General features: G+C 55.4%; 1 protein-coding gene and 2 long non-coding RNA genes across 3 annotated transcripts; 1 reads left to right on the top strand and 2 right to left on the bottom strand.

The window, feature by feature from the left end:
* The first annotated feature begins 1,133 nt into the window (after positions 1 to 1,133).
* Positions 1,134 to 17,531, top strand: GUCY2D (guanylate cyclase 2D, retinal). Its single transcript, XM_006062888.4, has 19 exons — positions 1,134 to 1,962; positions 2,050 to 2,354; positions 5,283 to 5,634; positions 6,003 to 6,087; positions 6,356 to 6,458; positions 6,846 to 6,947; positions 7,866 to 7,946; positions 9,430 to 9,636; positions 9,732 to 9,888; positions 10,440 to 10,589; positions 11,247 to 11,395; positions 11,892 to 12,055; positions 12,151 to 12,343; positions 12,602 to 12,776; positions 13,075 to 13,173; positions 13,278 to 13,372; positions 13,472 to 13,557; positions 13,668 to 13,779; positions 15,768 to 17,531. The coding sequence occupies exons 1-18, from the start codon at positions 1,194 to 1,196 to the stop codon at positions 13,759 to 13,761; spliced, it is 3,366 nt and encodes a 1,121-aa protein (XP_006062950.3). The 5' UTR covers positions 1,134 to 1,193; the 3' UTR covers positions 13,762 to 13,779; positions 15,768 to 17,531.
* LOC123332649 lies at positions 8,564 to 10,027 on the bottom strand. Its single transcript, XR_006549582.2, has 2 exons — positions 9,868 to 10,027; positions 8,564 to 9,382 (listed from the first exon to the last, which is right to left on the bottom strand). It is a non-coding gene; the product is annotated as an uncharacterized LOC123332649 (long non-coding RNA).
* LOC123332648 lies at positions 11,596 to 12,657 on the bottom strand. Its single transcript, XR_006549581.1, has 2 exons — positions 12,531 to 12,657; positions 11,596 to 12,008 (listed from the first exon to the last, which is right to left on the bottom strand). It is a non-coding gene; the product is annotated as an uncharacterized LOC123332648 (long non-coding RNA).
* Positions 17,532 to 17,902: the final 371 nt, after the last annotated feature.

Below are 17,902 nucleotides of genomic sequence, written 5' to 3'. Positions count from 1 at the left end.
AAGGAAATGGCAACCCACTCCAGTGTTCTTGCCTGGAGAATCCCAGGCACGGCGGAGCCTGGTGGGCTGCCGTCTATAGGGTCGCACAGAGTCAGACACGACTGAAGCGACTTAGCAGCAGTAGCAATTATAGTCATTGTCACAAGTAATTTCCACAACAACCTTCAGAGAGCTTAAGAAACTTTCCCAAGTTCACAAAGCCAATAAGGAGGAATCTGAGCCCAGGTCAGTCCAAGTTCTTTCCATTACTTCCTGGAGTTCTGCCTTCCCAAGGCCAAAAGGATGGTTATCTAGGCATGGAGATGTGGAGGTCAGAGAATCAAGTGTGGGCAGGTGAGAGAAGCCAGGTATCACGCTGGTTTGGGTTTGGTCTCTGGGTGTAGACTTTGCCAGCCAAGGGATGGGCTTGGACTTGGCTGGCAGAACTGGGAACAAGAGTGGAGGGGATAGGACCCTAGGACTGATCACCCGCAAGTGTCCGTGGACATATCCTGCGGCTCCCCAGGCCTAGCAGGGTAGTGTGGCAGCAGCCTGAGAGGAGGACCTGCAGCTGCTTTTATGTTGAGGGTTGTGGTGAGGGGCTTGGGAGGCAAGGAAGGGAAAGAAGCTGGCTGGCTGTCTGGAAGCCAGGACAGAGCCCACCCCAGGAGGCCCCATCCTCCACCAGCCCCTTCCTGCCTGATTAAGAGACCCTAATCAGCTTGGGGAGATTAAGGGCTCTGGCCTGCTGTTCCCACACCCCCCGCCCTGGGCCCTGGCAAAGGAGACCTGTGGGAGGGCGTCAGAAGGATCGGCCCTGTGACCCCTCACCCTGGCCCTGGGCCCGAGCCCCGGACTTTCCGGTGAGTGGCAAAGCCCCCTCCACGCGGACTCCAGGGCCCTTTTGCCCGAGAGAGACCATGGAAGGGTATAGGAGTGTCCCTACTGACCACCCCCCCCCACCCCACCACGGCTCTAAGAGGGGGGAGGGGCAGACAAGGGGGAGCGAAAGCAGGGGTGGTGGGGGGTCACGGGTACTTCTAGGCTATACCCCTGACCCTATATAGAAGTCCACGCAGGGGCGGGAGGCGCGGTATGGAAGCAGAGACAACCCGCAGGTTAACTGCGCTTTGAGAAAGTGGAGGGGGGCGTGGGGGGGGTGGTGGGGGGCGTTGCGGAGAGCCCTAGGAGAGCTCTGGGGGTCGCATCCGCTCATGCTGCTCGGTTCGTGCTCGCAGAAGCCGGCAATGACCCCCTGCACCTTCCTCGCGGGTGGGCTTCGGGACCCCAGACTCTGCGCCCCCACGAGGTGGGCTCCGTCTCCGCCCGGCCTTCCCCCGATCCCGCGCCGGCCCCGGCTTCGGCTGAGGCCACTGCTGCTGCTGCTGCTGCTCCTGCCGCGCTCCGTCCTCTCGGCCGTGTTCACTGTGGGGGTGCTGGGCCCCTGGGCCTGCGACCCCATCTTCGCGCGTGCCCGCCCGGACCTGGCCGCCCGCCTGGCCGCCTCCCGCCTGAACCACGCGGCTGCCCTGGAGGGCGGCCCCCGCTTCGAGGTCGCGCTGCTGCCCGAGCCGTGCCGGACGCCGGGCTCGCTGGGGGCCGTGTCCTCGGCGCTCACCCGCGTCTCGGGTCTAGTGGGGCCGGTGAACCCCGCAGCTTGCCGGCCGGCGGAATTACTAGCCCAGGAGGCGGGGGTCACTCTGGTGCCCTGGGGCTGTCCCGGGACGCGGGCAGCGGGCACCACGGCTCCGGTGGTGACACCCGCGGCCGATGCCCTCTACGCCCTCCTGCGCGCTTTCCGCTGGGCGCACGTGGCCTTGGTCACCGCCCCCCAGGACCTGTGGGTGGAGGCGGGACACGCACTTTCCACGGCGCTCAGGGCCAGGGGCCTGCCCGTGGCCCTGGTGACCTCCATGGAGCCCTCCGACCTGTCTGGAGCCCGGGAGGCCCTGAGGAGGGTCCAAGATGGGCCCAGAGTCAGAGGTAGGCTCCCCTGCAGGATGCGAGGGCGGGGATCGATCGTCCAGGGAGCAGAGGACAGAGTCCCTAGCTGGGTCTCTGTGTCCGCAGCAGTGATCATGGTAATGCACTCGGTCTTGCTGGGCGGCGAGGAGCAGCGCTGCCTGCTGGAGGCTGCAGAGGAACTGGGCCTGGCCGACGGTTCCCTGGTCTTCCTGCCCTTCGACACTCTCCACTACGCCTTGTCTCCAGGCCCTGACGCCCTGGCGGTGCTCGCCAACAGCTCACAGCTTCGCAAGGCCCACGATGCGGTGCTCACCCTCACCCGTCACTGTCCCCTGGGAGGCAGTGTGCGGGACAGCCTGCGCAGGGCCCAAGAGCACCGGGAGCTGCCCCCGGACCTCAATCTGCAGCAGGTAGAGCGACCAGGGAGGTGGGAAGAGGGGAAGAGAGCCGGGGGAAGAGAGCAGAGAATCGCCAAAAGCGGAGATGGAGGCTGGAGGCAGTGGGAAGGGAAGCGGACAGACCGGATGGAATGAGAGGAGCATGCAATCAATGGGAGGGAGGAGGTATAGGGAGAGAAGAACCACCAACTCTCCCTGTCCTGGGAATGTCAACTCTCCCTGTCTGACCTTGCTTGGAGCATCTTAGTGTATTGGAATTGCTTCCAGAGAGTAGGTAATGAGACCTCTCACGGTCAGCCCCAAGGAGCAAACTCTTCAGTTCAGTTCAGTTCAGTTCAGTCGCTCAGTCGTGTCCGACTCTTTGTGACCCCATGAATCACAGCACGCCAGGCCTCCCTGTCCATCACCAACTCCCGGAGTTCACTCAGACTCACGTCCATCAAGTCAGTGATGCCATCCAGCCATCTCATCCTGTTGTCCCCTTCTCCTCCTGCCCCCAATCCCTCCCAGCATCAGAGTCTTTTCCAATGAGTCAACTCTTTGCATGAGGTGGCCAAAGTACTGGAGTTTCAGCTTTAGCATCATTCCTTCCAAAGAAATCCCAAGGCTGATCTCCTTCAGAATGGACTGGTTGGATCTCCTTGCAGTCCAAGGGACTCTCAAGAGTCTTCTCCAACACCACAGTTCAAAAGCATCAATTGTTCGGTGCTCAGCTTTCTTCACAACTCTCATATCCATACATGACAAGTGGAAAAACCATAGCCTTGACTAGATGGACCTCTGTTGGCAAAGTAATGTCTCTGCTTGGATGGCTTACCTATTCTTTATTCTTCCTCCCTTATTAGCACCCCCGGGTGTCCCACTACAGATCAGAATAGCTCAGTGCTCCCTCTCATCTGCTAGGATCATTGCTATTTATACTTACTTAAGCACAGAGTCGGAGAAGGCAATGGCACCCCACTCCAGTACTCTTGCCTGGAGAATCCCATGGACGGAGGAGCCTGATGGGCTGCAGTCCATGGGGTCGCTAAGAGTCAGACACGACTGAGCGACTTCACTTTCACTTTTCACTTTCATGCACTGGAGAAGGACATGGCAACCCACTCCAGTGTTCTTGCCTGGAGAATCCCAGGATGGGGGAGCCTGGTGGGCTGCCGTCTATGGGGTCGCACAGAGTCGGACACAACTGGAGTGACTTAGCAGCAGCAGGAGCAAGCACAGAGTGGAAACAGTGTCAGACTTTATTTTTTTGGGCTCCAAAATCACTGCAGATGGTGATTGCAGCCATGAAATTAAAAGACGCTTACTCCTTGGAAGGAAAGTTATGACCAACCTAGATAGCAAACTCTTAACCAACTCTATAGTGCAACATCTTTTGCAGCCTACTTTTAAGTAAACCCACTTCCAATAGGCTATGACCTACAGCCTCTAACAAAGAGCTGGTGTTCTTAAAAGAGAGCTGGAAAAAGAAAAAGAGAGAGAGAGAGCCGGAAGGAGGGGGAATACAGATCCAGCCTCCATGCCCAGTTCAGAGGTATTTCCCCTGAGGCTTCATCTCAGGTCTTAACTTTTTGAGAGCTTACATCCTGTGAGAAGCAGAAAGGTCCCTGGGTGGAGCCAAGGGCTTTTATGAACATTTAGATTCACAGCTTATTCCCAAGAAGCAGCTAATACTCAGGACTCCCTGAGAACAGTGATGAGATGGGATGGAGGGCAGGTGAAGAAAGAGAGGCGAGGGAAAGGGTGGAGAACACCCTTTTCAGTTCTCAGTAAGTAGCACAGCCACTTAGCTGCCCAAGTGAGAGCCCTAGGAGTCACTTGATTCCTCTAACCCTTCCTTGGATGTCCAGACATCCAGTCCTGTCACCTTTGCTTCCCAAAAGCCATTTGAATCCATCTATTTTCTCCATCCTCGCTGTCAGTCCCCTGGTTCAGGCCACAGCACCTCTGGTCCAAATACCCAATGAAATCTCCCAGTGGTCTCTACTTACCTACCCCAGGCCTTTCTCCACCCAACAATCTGATCAAACTTCAGACACAGATCTGACTATGTCACCCCAGTTCAATTCTCCCAGTGGCTTCTCTTGCCCTGGAGAGATATAGGTCTCTACTTGATTTATCAGGTATATGTCTTCCTCTCTCTTTCTTCTTTCTTGAACTTCAGTCAGACTGATCTCCTTTGGGTTCTCCAGATATGGTCATCTGCTTCTGTGCTACAGGACTGTGCTGCTCCCTCTCTCCTCTCCCTACACTCCCCCACATATTTCTGATTCATCCCCTAAGGGATGGTCACTTCTGGAAGCCCCTTCCTCTTCCTCCAGCCTGGGCTGGGGCCCTCTTTCCTGTCTCCTCAGCTCCCTCAGTTACCCCTACCCTCACTCCTTAACATCCCTCCAGAGGAAAGATTCCTTGAGATAGGGGCTAGATTCTTCGAGATATGGACTCTATCTTGGATCCTGATATATCCCTAGTGCGAGATGGGAACTGGGAATAATAGAGAAGCTCGATGAGACCAGGTGGTTGACTTGGGGAAAAGAAAAGAAGGAAAAATAGAAGCCAATCAAAAGACAGCAAAGAAGGCTTTCAATGAATAATAGGCAATTATTTTTAAAATATATGCAGGGCAACCAAAAGGAGAGGAAAGAGAGGAGATGTAGATGATGGAATCGGAAGTAATGAATTATAAGAAGACCTTAAGAATCCTGAAGAGGGAAGGGCAGTGGCAAAAAGAGATGGGATAGCCAATTAGGGAGAGGAAGAGAGAACCAATGGAGAGAGAGGAAGAGAGCCAATGGGAAAGATATGGAACCACTAACTAGGAGGTGCAGTCAATTCACAGAGGGCTTGAAGGGCCCAGTAGAAGAATAAGCGGGGACAGTAAGTCCCTGTCTTTTTATGGGCCTTGACCCCGAAACCTGAGGGCCCTACCCTCTTTCCCAGGTATCCCCTCTCTTCGGCACCATCTATGACTCAGTCTTCTTGTTGGCTGGGGGCGTGGCGCGAGCACGGGTGGCCGCAGGTGGCGGCTGGGTGTCCGGAGCAGCGGTGGCCCGCCATATCCAGGATGCCCGGGTCCCTGGCTTCTGTGGGGCCCTGGGAGGAGCTGAGGAGCCCTCGTTTGTGCTACTGGACACGGATGCCACGGGGGACCGGCTGTTCACTACATACGTTCTGGACCCTACCCAGGGCTTCTTCCACTCTGCTGGAACCCCAGTGCATTTTCCTAAAGGTGGACGGGGGCCTGGGCCTGACCCCTCGTGTTGGTTCGACCCAGATACCATCTGCAACGGAGGTGAGGGCGAGCGTCCCAGCCCCCACTGGGACAGTGACCATGAACCCTCCAGAAAATGGTGAGAGTAAACTCTCATCCCGTAATTCCTGTTGGAGGCCCTTCCAGGTCCTCCTCAGAAACCCCTGGCTTGTGCAGGACCCCTCTATTGTGGAGCCCCTGGAGCCCTTTTGGAAGCTTTTTAACATTCCCAAGAACCACCCTCCCACCTTTTGCAAGACCCATGACTTTTCCCTCGGTCCTGTTCCGAGTACCCATCCCCCTTTCCTGGAGCCTGCAGGGTTTGACAGGACTGCATACCTCCCTAGAGAAGGTGCTCCCCTCTGCCCCCTGCATGGCCCCCAGCCTCTCTCCTCTCACTGCCCCTCCAGGAGTGGAACCCAGCGTCGTCTTTATTGGCTTCCTCCTGGTGGTTGGGATGGGGCTGGCTGGGGCCTTCCTGGCCCATTATTGTAGGTGAGTAGGGGAGTGAGCTAAGTAGGAGATGTGCTTGGCTCTCCACCTGCTGGAAATGGGCAACTGTGCAGCAGACTCGGCCCGCTCAAGAGTAGATGAAGGGAAAAGGGGAGAAGGAAGGAGGGCTGGAGGGCTGGTGGAGTCCCAGGGGACACGTGATCTGGGGGTGACTGCCCTCCCTGAGACAGCATTACCCCCCCACCCCTGCATTGGCCTCCTCTCACGGACCTTGGTCCTCTTGGTGAAGATGACTTCCTTTCTCTACCAGGCACCGGCTGCTTCACATCCAAATGGTCTCTGGCCCCAACAAGATCATCCTGACTCTGGATGACATCACCTTCCTCCACCCGCATGGGGGCAACTCTCGAAAGGTGGGGGAGGTGGGGATCCAGGAGCCAGTTGTCCTCTCTTGCCTGGGCCAGCCCTCACCCCAGCCCCCACCTGGGAAGGCCTGCTTTCTGCCCTCGCTCTGTCCCAGGTCTGAGCGCTGGGATAAGCCCTCTCACGTGTGCAATGAGGGTATCAGCCCCTGTCCTGACCACTTTCCTGAGACAGCGTGAAGCTCCAACAAGAAAATGAATATGTTTGTTTTGTAAACCGTGAAGCATTCTGTACATAGGAAATAATGTCATTATCACCTTCTCTAATTAAGGTTTCTTCCCTTCCCTTCTATAATCCTCAGAACTCAGCCTGACCTCAACCCAGGACTCTGACCCCACAGTGTATTTTGACTCTGTTCTTTGATCTCTATCCTCCAGGTGGCCCAGGGGAGTCGAACCAGTCTGGCTGCCCGCAGCATATCAGATGTTCGCAGCATCCACAGCCAGCTCCCGGATTACACCAACATTGGCCTCTATGAGGTGAGCATGATTCCCAGGCAGGCCGAGCTCTAGTCCTGGAGACAAGCCGAGGAAATGGGGATAGGAGCCCAGGATGGAAACCCCGAGAGGGTTCGGGGATTCCTCCTCAAAGCGGGGCATCTGGGAAGCCTTCCTGCTGGGGATTTCCCCTTAGCCATCATCCAAGCCACGGCTTTTCAAAGGCCTATCACAGTGGCCTAAAGACTGGAGGCCTGGGACTTCCTGGGTGGTTAAGAATTCACCTTCCAATGCAAAGAGCTCACATGCCTCTAGGCTAAAACACAAACAACAACAAAACCTCCAAAAACACCCGCCCCAAAAAAGAAGCAAGATTGTAACAAATTCAATCAAGACTTAAAAAATAAAAAGGCTGTCTCTGACTCAAGCCAGACCCACATCTTGACCCAACCCAGCATTTCTATCCCAATCAGTCTCTGGAACAGCAAGACTTAGAGTGGAAAAAAGAAAGTCACAAGAGGGCATTAGGACGTTAACTATGAAGTCTGCAAATCTGAATGTGGTGGGATGGGTGGGAGATAATGAGATCAGATTCAGGGAGAGCCAAGAGAGCTTGGCTAATCAAGAGGGAGGGAGATTCAGAGCAAATATCAAGCTCCCTGCTCCTGCTGCTCCTTTAGCTGTGGTACTCGGGCTTCTCATTGCCGTGGCTTCTCTTGCTGTGGAGCATGAGCTCTAGGACACGTGGGCTTCAGTAGTTGCGGTTCCTAGACTCTAGAGCCCAGGCTCAGTAGTTGTGGCACACGGGCTTAGCTGATCCATGGCATGTGGAATTTTCCAAGATCAAGGATCAAACCCGTGCCTCCTGCATTGGCAGGCAGATTCTTTCCCACTGAGCCACCAGGAAAGCCCCCATAGGGTTTTAAGAAACCAAATTCATTACTCCTATCTCTGCTCCAGGGAGACTGGGTTTGGTTGAAGAAATTCCCAGGAGATCGGCACATAGCTATCCGCCCAGCAACCAAGATGGCCTTCTCCAAGGTGGGAGTGGGTCTATGATGGGGTGTGGGGTGGCCGTCATTTCTTCCCTCCTTGCCTTCTCTTTGCAGCTGAGTCCAAGTAGGCCCCACTGTGGGGGAGACCAAGAGCTCTGAATGAAGTGTCCCCTCTTCTCTAAAGCAGGTTTCCCATCATGCTCTTACAACACTAGTTCTTTTCTTTGAGATGGTTGTATCATAATTAGTCATCGTCTGTCCACCTGTGTGTGCTTGCTTATTTCTTATCTTCCTCCCTCCCTGAACTGTAAGCTGAGTGAGAACTTTTTCTCTATCCCCTCCATTGTATTTCCAGCACCCAGCAGGGTGTCTGGGACATTAGAGACACCCAGCGAATGTTTGTTGAGTGAACAACAGAAAATAAATGGGCTTCCAGTTCTGTCAGACTGCTTGTGCAGCATGGCCCAGTTGATGCATATTGAAGGAAGTGGAAAACTGGCAAGGAGGCTATAAACTGGTTTATTCTGGTATTTCCAACCTTAATGCCCTCCTTACTCCTAACACTGTACAGCCCTGGTCTGGCCTCCTTCACAGATGCCTCCCAGAAGCTCTGGGTCACAGCTGCAGAATGACTTAAGTGGACTACCAGTAGTCAACAGACTAGGTTTAATAACAGACCGTTTAATAACAGGCATTTAAGATGAAAAGAAGCCCCTTGTGGGACCAAAGAAAAGCTAGTAAGGGCACCGGTCACCCACTAGCCCCCTTTTTTGCAGCCAGATGGTGAGGGCCTCTGTCCTCCTGGGGGGGTGTGACCTTGTTGATGGCTCCTCTTGGACACAGCCGGACTGCTTAGTCCTTCCCTAACTTGGGGAACAACATGATGGGGGTCTCAGAAATATCTGGTGCAATGATGTAACCAAGCAGAGAGGCCCTGTGCTGAGTCCCCAACACAAGCCATTTTGGTGACTTTTGAAAATAGTGCAGTGTCTGCCTGATTCTCCCCCAAAGGGCTGTTGTATCAGAAGGCAGGGTGGTACCAGGAGCTTCTCTTTCATCAGGTGTTTTCCTTTAAGACCCATCAAATTCAAAGTCTTATGGTTAATAAATCAGAATCTGCCTGGGTCCTGATTACCAGGGCAAGGTTGTCTTTTCATTCATAACTTTTAAATTAAACGATGTTCAGGGACTTCCCTGGTGGTCCAGTGGTTAAGATTCCGCGCTTCTACTGCAGGGGGCGCTGATAAGGGCCGGGAGAACTAAGATCCCTGCAGGCTTCGCGGTGGGGCCAAAAAAACAAAACCAAAATCATGTTCGGTGTCTGAACGGTGGCCTTTGACCATGTTGTCTTTTCCAGAGAGAGAAGTTACTGTAGAAGGAAGCCCCTTACATGCCCTATAGATCTTTCCACTCACCATTCTTATCCCATCCTCCGATCAAAGCCAGACCTGAATAACAGCCTCCGCTCCATCCACCTGGCTCCTAGGACAGAAAATGCCTGTTAAGTGCCCCCCCCCACCCCCCTACAGATCCGGGAACTCCGGCATGAAAACGTGGCCCTCTACCTGGGCCTCTTCCTGGCGGGAGGAGCTGGCGGCCCCGCGGCCCCCGGGGAAGGCGTGCTGGCTGTGGTCTCGGAGCACTGTGCCCGCGGCTCCCTCCAAGACCTCCTCGCCCAGAGAGACATAAAGCTGGACTGGATGTTCAAGTCTTCCCTCCTCCTGGACCTCATCAAGGTGTGCGTGTGGGGGTGAGTGGGTGGGATGCAGCGGGGAGGAGCCAAAAGGGGACCCGCGTGGGCTGAGTCTGCCCTTTATGACACCCTTTCCAGGGAATAAGGTATCTGCACCATCGAGGGGTGGCCCATGGGCGGCTGAAGTCACGGAACTGCGTGGTGGACGGGAGGTTCGTGCTTAAAGTCACCGACCACGGTCATGGGCGACTGCTGGAGGCGCAGAGGGTGTTACCTGAGCCACCGAGCGCGGAGGGTAGGCGTCCCCGGCTGCCTCCTGTGCGGACAAGCATCCCCCGCGTCCCCATTATTTCAAGCGCCTCTTCTTTCCTCCTTCTCTCGAACTCTCTCCATCTCACATCCACTGGACCCGACTCCTGAGACCGAAAAGGTCTTGTGACCTCTGAGACGAAGAGGGAACGCTGTGGCTGGGGAAGCGGGGCTTGTTGGGGGAGCGGGAATTGTTAGGGAGGCGGGACTTGCTAAGGGGGTGGTACTTTTGCCTGAGGGCGGAGCTCCTGCCTCTGCTGGGAGTCCTGTTTCAAATGGGGCTTTACCTAATGGTTTGGCTTGTTTCCAAGGGACCAAATCTTCTCTGGGCACCGCTTTGTCTAAAGGGAAGGACTATTTCCAAAACTTGTTTAGGGTTTCTGGTAGTTTCTCTTGGGGATAACTGCGAGCAGTAAGGTCAGACACAGGCTGAGAGTTTGAGCGAGGGCGAGTCTCGGCTTTCTGGTGAGGGTGGGGGGTCTGTCCCCAGGGCCTCCGCGGCTCTCCGCGTGCCTACACCCCCTTCCCCGACCTCAGACCAGCTATGGACAGCCCCGGAGCTGCTTCGAGACCCGGTCCTGGAGCGCCGGGGAACGCTGGCCGGCGACGTCTTCAGTCTGGGCATCATTATGCAGGAGGTCGTGTGCCGCAGCGCCCCCTACGCCATGCTGGAGCTCACTCCCGAGGGTACGGCGGCCCCTTGCCTGGTGTTGGGACTAGAGACCCAGCCTCGCTGGGTACTGACACTTATGTGCGCCTGAAGGATCAGGGCAGTGGAGAGCCAAGCATCAGGATGGGAGGGGCGACCTTTCAGCGCCCCATGGTTTCCTCTGTTCTGATCCTGGACCCCTCCTGCTCCCCCAAGGCTAGTAGCACATTCCTGTCTGGTTCTTAGGGGCCCCAGGGAGACAGCAGGAGAGGGGAAGAGGGGGAAGAGAGCAGCTGGATCTAGTTCAAGTCCATATTATCATCTATGATGGTGCTGGTGGTTTAGTCACTAAGTCGTGTCTGATTCTTTGCGACCCCATGTACTGGAGCCCACCAGACAGGAAACAGAGAACTACTCGATCAATCTAACCTCTGCTTTTCTTATGTGCAATAAATAAGGCAGTCTCTTTGCCTGACACCTCTTACAGCCCCCTGCCCCCCACCCAAAGGTTCAGGGTCCTCTTGCTGCTCCCAGAGTCACTTCCCACACTACATTTCCTCATCTAATGAAGCTCTGATTTAAAGGAATCCCAGACCATATCCAGTTCCCTCATTTCAAGCTGCAACAATCAGGCCAGAGTCAGAGGTGGCTTCTCCTCTGGTCCATCTCCTCTCTTGGTCCCTTCATACTTCCAGAAGTGGTGAAGAGGGTACAGAGCCCCCCTCCACTGTGTCGGCCCTCCGTGTCCATAGACCAGGCGCCCATGGAGTGCATCCAGCTGATGAAACAGTGCTGGGCAGAGCAGCCAGAACTTCGGCCCTCCATGGATCGCACCTTTGAACTGGTCAGGGGCTGGGCTGGGCACTTGCCAGAAACCTGGGGTGGGGCTGGGGGGCTGCTGAAAGGCAGGCTGGCAGGATCTCTGACCTTCCAGGCTACTTCCTAAGGCATTGCCTGAGGACTAAGGGTTTGGTAGGGACAGAATTAGAATGGGGGCTGTGGAGACCTTTGGAATGGGAGATGGAGCTCTGGATGAGATAAAAATTTAATTCAATTAAAATAACATTTATTGAGTATGTATTTGGCCTGGTGTGGGGAAGAGACCCTTGGCTTGGGAGTCCAAAGACTGGGCTGGTTTCAGTCCCTTGTCAGTTACTAACAGAACAGCTGACCTGCAAATAATGTGTGAAAACACAGTGCCCAGCACAGGGTGAGGTGTGGGCTTGACGAGGATGAGATGAAAGGGGGTGTGGACAGAGGATCAGGCATAATATGGCCGCATGAGAGGGGCATGGCAGCCCAGGTCCCCAGCAGCCCCACCAGCTTCCTCCTCCTACTAGTTCAAGAGCATCAACAAGGGCCGGAAGATGAACATCATCGACTCAATGCTGCGGATGCTGGAACAGTACTCCAGTAATCTGGAGGACCTGATCCGGGAGCGCACAGAGGAGCTGGAGCTGGAAAAGCAGAAGACAGACCGGCTGCTCACACAGATGCTGCCTCCGTGGGTGTCGATGGGGAGAGATGACTGGGGAGGACAGCTGGAGTCCAGCCAGCCTGGGGCAGCCTCCAGGCAACCTCACCACCTGCCATCCCCAGGTCTGTGGCAGAGGCGCTGAAGATGGGGACACCTGTGGAGCCCGAGTATTTCGAAGAGGTGACACTGTACTTCAGTGACATTGTGGGTTTCACCACCATCTCAGCCATGAGTGAGCCCATCGAAGTGGTAGACCTGCTCAACGACCTCTACACGCTCTTCGATGCCATCATCGGTTCCCATGATGTCTACAAGGTGAGGTGTGGAGGGGACAAGCCCTCCTTCAGTTTCCCCAGCCCCCAGCCCTTTCTGCTCAGGTCCCAGACCCACTATCCAAGTCCACCAGCACAGTCCTCTTTCCCAGCCCTCCTGTTCCTTTTCTCTGCTGCCAGTCCCCCACTCAGTCCCCTGTCTGGAAGGCCCCCAGGATCTCTGCACTCACCCCAGTTTAGGCCTCCTGACCAGGGACAGTGGCATTGGTGGGGGAGGCTCAGTACTGAATTCTGGCCTCAGGTGGAGACAATTGGGGATGCCTACATGGTGGCCTCCGGGCTGCCCCAGAGGAACGGGCACCGGCACGCGGCAGAGATCGCCAACATGGCTCTGGACATTCTCAGCGCCGTGGGCACCTTCCGCATGCGCCACATGCCGGAAGTGCCCGTGCGCATCCGCATTGGCCTGCACTCGGGTAACTCTGTCCCCGCACCCGGGCCTCCCTGCCCCCCGGGCACTCCAGCCCCTCTCCCTAGTGAGGGCAGGGCTCCGCTTTCCTAGATAAGAGGCAAACTTGTGGAGGGGGCGGGGGGAGGAGGGGAACTTGTTTTGAAGCCACCTTTTCACACCAGGGGCTCCATGGTAATTGGGAGGGCATGCTTGAGAGGGTGTCTTTGGGGAGCCAGTGGAGATTCTGGGAATGCTAAAGACCACTGAGCCCTACTAGGTGCCGCCCAGGCCCGCAGGCCCGCCAACCCTGCGCCTCTCCACAGGCCCGTGCGTGGCGGGCGTGGTGGGCCTCACCATGCCCCGGTACTGCCTGTTTGGGGACACGGTCAACACCGCTTCGCGCATGGAGTCCACCGGGCTGCGTGAGTGTGATGGGGCGGAAGGGGCGGATGGGGCAGAAGGGGCGGGTGGGGCGGGGGCGCGGGAGGGGTGTCCCCTGAGGTCACGGTGTCCCCTGCTCTCCCAGCTTACCGCATCCACGTGAACAGGAGCACCGTGCAGATCCTCTCCGCCCTAAACGAGGGCTTCCTGACTGAGGTGCGGGGCCGCACGGAGCTGAAGGTGAGGCCAGGCTGGAAGACACGCTTCCACTTTGACCTGGAGCGCCACCGGCCCTCACCCCAGCCCGCCTGAGCCCTCCCGTCCCGCGTGTCTCCCCAGGGCAAGGGCACAGAGGAAACCTACTGGCTGGTGGGCAGACGCGGCTTCAACAAACCCATCCCCAAACCACCGGACCTGCAACCTGGGTGAGGATTACTCCCTTGGTCCCCTCTCCCCACTCCTGCCCAGCACGGCACTGGCAAAGCAGGGTGGCGTGGGTTTTGCCCTCCTACCGTCTCTTCTCCCTTCCCCACAGGGCCAGCAACCACGGCATCAGCCTGCACGAGATCCCCCCTGATCGGCGCCAGAAGCTGGAGAAGGCGAGGCCAGGCCAGTTTTCTGGGAAGTGAGGCTGGGTCTGGAACAAGGTACTGCGCCCCCCTCCCCCCGGCTCCTAGGCCCCTCAGACCCCGGGGACCACACATGCTTCCCGGAGGACAGACAACCCTTCCCCTGACTTGGTGGGCTCAGGCTGCTTCCTAAACCCAAACATTTCCCCTGGGAGGGAAGCACCAGCCACAGCGATTCTGGTTTTGGAGCTCTGGAGTGGTCCAGGAATCCAGACTTGGGAATACCTTTCAACATGACCTTCTGGAACTTTCACTCTGACCCCCTCTCCCTTTACTTCATTAACAAGCCCTTCCTCTGGGCCTCTGGAACTCAGTGATCCTAGGATTCACTAGAGGACCAGTTGACTGTTGCCTCCAGAGCTCTGTTCCAGCAGACACCCAGCCTTCTGCCCTCCAGGAAACTGATCCATGATTCTTCCCTACAGAGGAGAATCCCCATGACCCCTGTCCACGATTTCCCTCTGAGACCCTCCTCTTTCCCTCAGGATTATTCCGGAAGGTCCTTTTCCTGAACGTTGCTGCTGTAAGTGATCAAAAACCTGGCTAATACCAGTGACTTCTGTCCAGCTCTGCCTCAAAGGATTATGAGCCTTTACAAGAGCTGGTTGCAAACCAGTTGTGTGACTTTGAGAAAGCCTCATGCACTCTCTAGGCCTGGGTTCCCCTTCGGTGGTGACATGAAGAGTGGCCTAGGTGGTTTCTGCACACCCCAGCTCCGACAGCTGGGCTTCTGAGTGGTTGGCCTTGGGATATGGGGCACGGGGCACATGGCCTGCAGCCCCAGTGACCCTGAGCCCATCAGGAAGGCCCCAGGAAGGAGGATCTGGGATTGGATGTCCCAACCCCAGAGGAGGTGGAGCCCGCCTATTCCACCAGCGCAGGGGTTGTCACGTGGTTGAGGATTCCAGGGCTTCTATTTAGTCTCAAGCATCCTTCCCTTCTCCATCCTCCACCAGTTGGAAACTGGCTCCTTTGGTGGCATCACCACACACCTTGCCCAAGTGCAGAGAAAAAAAACTTGGTTCCTGGCTTTGGGGAAAGGCATGTAAACAAACTGCACCAAACCTTTACTAACCAGAACACCCAGGAATAGTAGTATTCTCTGTTTAACTGGTCGCTGCTGAGCAGGCAGTTGGATGGAAAATCCTTCCTGCTTAGATCTTTGCCACAAGCATCAAGCCATCCCATCCTGGTGGGTCTCTAGCTGAAGTTTCTTTTGTGGTACTTTGATATGCCAGAGCCTGGGCTTTGGCATGTTGGACTCTGGGTGGCAGAAGTTAGCAGCAGCTGCAGCCACTCAGGCTGTCTCTCTAGGTAGTGAGCCTCCAGTCCCTGGTGGTATGTGACAGAACTGGAGCTAGCTGTGAGCAGCGATAGTACCATCAGATGGACTCCCTAGGCGGAAGGTTGGACTCAGTCCTCACCACACAGTGTGGTTGGTGGGCCAGCAGCAGTGACATCGCCTGGGAGCTTGTTAGCAATACAGCATCTCAGGCCCCGTTTTATGGAAACAGAATCTACATTTTAACAGAGTTGAACAGAGTTCCTTGAGACTATGTATACATACTTTTAAGTTTCTGATTCATGTAACTAAATGATCTTAGGAGCTCTAAAATCTCAGAATTGCTGAGAGTGGATGGCTGAGAAATACTGGCATGGGTTGCCATTTCCTTCTCCAGGGGATCTTCCTGGCCCGAGGTCAAACCCAAGTCTCTTGCGTCTCCTGCACTGTCAGAAGGATAGTTTACCATTTGCACCACCTGGGAAGCCAGAATTTCTAAGATTTCATAAGAACCAGGCTAGAAACTAGTCTCGAGACTTGTTTGGCCACTGGAATGGTTTTCTTTTTGTCTTGAGCTAACATTTAGAAATCAACAGAGGCCCCATTGTAAAAATGTCTACCAAATTTCCTTCTTCTCTGAAATCAAAATCCCCACACAGGGGCAGCTGCAACTTCCTGCTGGAGCTAAAGAGCAACCATCTCCCCACCCCACCCCTCTCTCCAGGTTTCACTCTTCCATTCGCACTGTGCCCGCCACTCCCCATGGACTCCAGGACACCAGGATTCTCTGAACTCTTACGTGCCTGTCAGGTGTCTGTAGACATCAGACCTCAGGACCCTGGAGTAGCTGATGTCGGGACTATGGATGAGCCTGTGGGTTGAAGGGTTGCTTTGCCTGACTCGTGAAACCCACAAATTTAGTGGTCTTTTCCTCCTTCCTAAAGGCAGAGAAAGAAGAAACCTAAGATTCAGCAGCTACAAGTTCAGGTTACTTACGGTGGTGCTGCTATAGTGAATAATATGGTATAATTTAAAAAGCATTTTTAACCAAATTCGGAGATGATGAATTAAGGATTTCTTTTTTCTAAAACCCTGATGCACTTACACACACAGTATTTTAAAAATTACCTACATTCTGAAACATCTCTCTTTAGACTTTTTCTCTGTACTTAGGTTGCAGGGATTGAAGGCCAGCTCCGCATTGCTGGTGCTGGACCTGACATGTGGACATAGCTGTCTCTCCCCTGCCTCTTCCCTCCTTCCCGCCCCACCCCACGCCACCCCTTCCCACTCTTTTCCTCCCAGCCTGTGTGGGGCCTAGGATAGTTACTAGCCTGTGATTCAGGGGAGCTTCAGGAAAGAGTTGACTTGGGGTTAGGTGGAGGATGATTGATGAGAATAGGCTGGGGTGGGGCACCCCCAAAGGGGAAGGAGGATGAGCTGGGGCCAAGCCTTGTTTGGGGCAGAGGTGGGGAAAACAGGGCTGAGCCAGTTCCTTCCCATTGTCAACTCACCCTTGTTCTCAGGTGCATGCTCAGTCGCTCAGTCATGTCTGAATCTTTGCAACCCCATGGACTATAGCCTGCCAGCCTCCTCTCTTCATGGAATTTTCCAGGCAAGAATACCAGAATAGGTTGCCATTTCCTCCTCCAGGGGATCTTCCCGTGGAGGATCAAGCACGTGGAGGATCCCTGGACATAGGGATCAAACCCATGTCTCCTGCATTGGCAGGCGGATTCTTTACCACTGAGTCACCTGGGAACTCAGTCTGAAAGGAGACCATGCAAGTGACTGGGGGAGAGCCTGGTAATGGAGAGGCCTGTCTTCCTCCCCAGTCTGGAGAACTCAGGGACCACCCACCCTAGAGCTCAGAGGGCTGGTGGGAGTGGAGGAGGGAAACGATCAAGCCACGGTCTCCTCTCTGCTCCTAGTCTCCCCTCTCTGCCTGGAAGTTTCTCCCTGTCTTTCTCCTCCATTTCTGTGGAACCTTTTTTCTGGGCCCAGGCAGTCTCTGAGAGCACTCCTGTCCTCTGACCCAAGTTCTGTCCACCAGGTCACCCCTGTTGTTTCTGGGACCCCAGCAACTCCCAGCTCAGAGAGCACCCGGCTTGGCCAGTAGGCTCCCCTCACCTTTAGCCGTGTTTACACTACCTCTGCCGCTGGCCTTGCCTTCAGGATGGCTCTGTAGCCAGGACCAAAGACGGCCAAAGCCGGGATCTCCTGCAGCTGCTGCTGCTGGGTCCCCACCCTGTAGCTGGGGCAATACTTCACGTCCTGGGGCTCACCTGGCACCTTTCGTTTGTGCTGCTTCTCAGGGACTGGGCTCTGCTCCCCACCCCCACCTGCAGTGTACCCCAGGGGCCCACTCTGGGGGCTCTGGAACTGGGTTGTGTGGCCATGTTCACCAGGATCTTTTGGACTGTGTGCTCTGGACACCAGGCCATATGCCGTGGTGTTGGGTCCTGGAATAAAGGTGTGCTTTCTTCCATTTCTTGGTATGTGGTCCTTTTGACCCAGATGATCTGAACACCCCCATCCCTGGAATGTTCGAACCCGGCATTGCATTGCCAGGGAGGACTTCAGATATGGGGTGAACCCTAGAGATGGCCCAGGCAGGGGAAGGTGATCTCAGGACTGCAACCCCATGGGAGCCCCTCTGCTCAGGGGGTCTGCTCTGAGGGGACAAAGCAGGGAAGCCACTGGACTTTCAGGCTTCTAGAAAAGACCAGGATCTCTGAGGCTCTGGAAATGGGTAGCTGGCCTCATCCTTTGGTCAGAGGCATGAAAGAGGAAGGAAGAGAAGGACAGAGCTTGTCCATGGCCAAGACCTGAGATCCATGGAAGCCAGAATCCAAGACT

Source organism: Bubalus bubalis, chromosome 3, assembly GCF_019923935.1.
Source record: "Bubalus bubalis isolate 160015118507 breed Murrah chromosome 3, NDDB_SH_1, whole genome shotgun sequence".
In the NCBI taxonomy this organism is placed as follows: domain Eukaryota; kingdom Metazoa; phylum Chordata; class Mammalia; order Artiodactyla; family Bovidae; genus Bubalus; species Bubalus bubalis.
This window is presented reverse-complemented; position numbering and strand designations above follow the sequence as displayed.

Excerpts from the sequence above, each read along its gene's own strand:
- GUCY2D (XM_006062888.4), top strand. The coding sequence starts at position 1,194 with ATGCTGCTCGGTTCGTGCTCGCAGAAGCCGGCAATGACCCCCTGCACC. Across the intron at positions 12,344-12,601 it reads GTTCCCATGATGTCTACAAG|GTGGAGACAATTGGGGATGC; the intron begins GTGAGGTGTGGA and ends TTCTGGCCTCAG. Across the intron at positions 13,558-13,667 it reads CCACCGGACCTGCAACCTGG|GGCCAGCAACCACGGCATCA; the intron begins GTGAGGATTACT and ends CCTTCCCCACAG.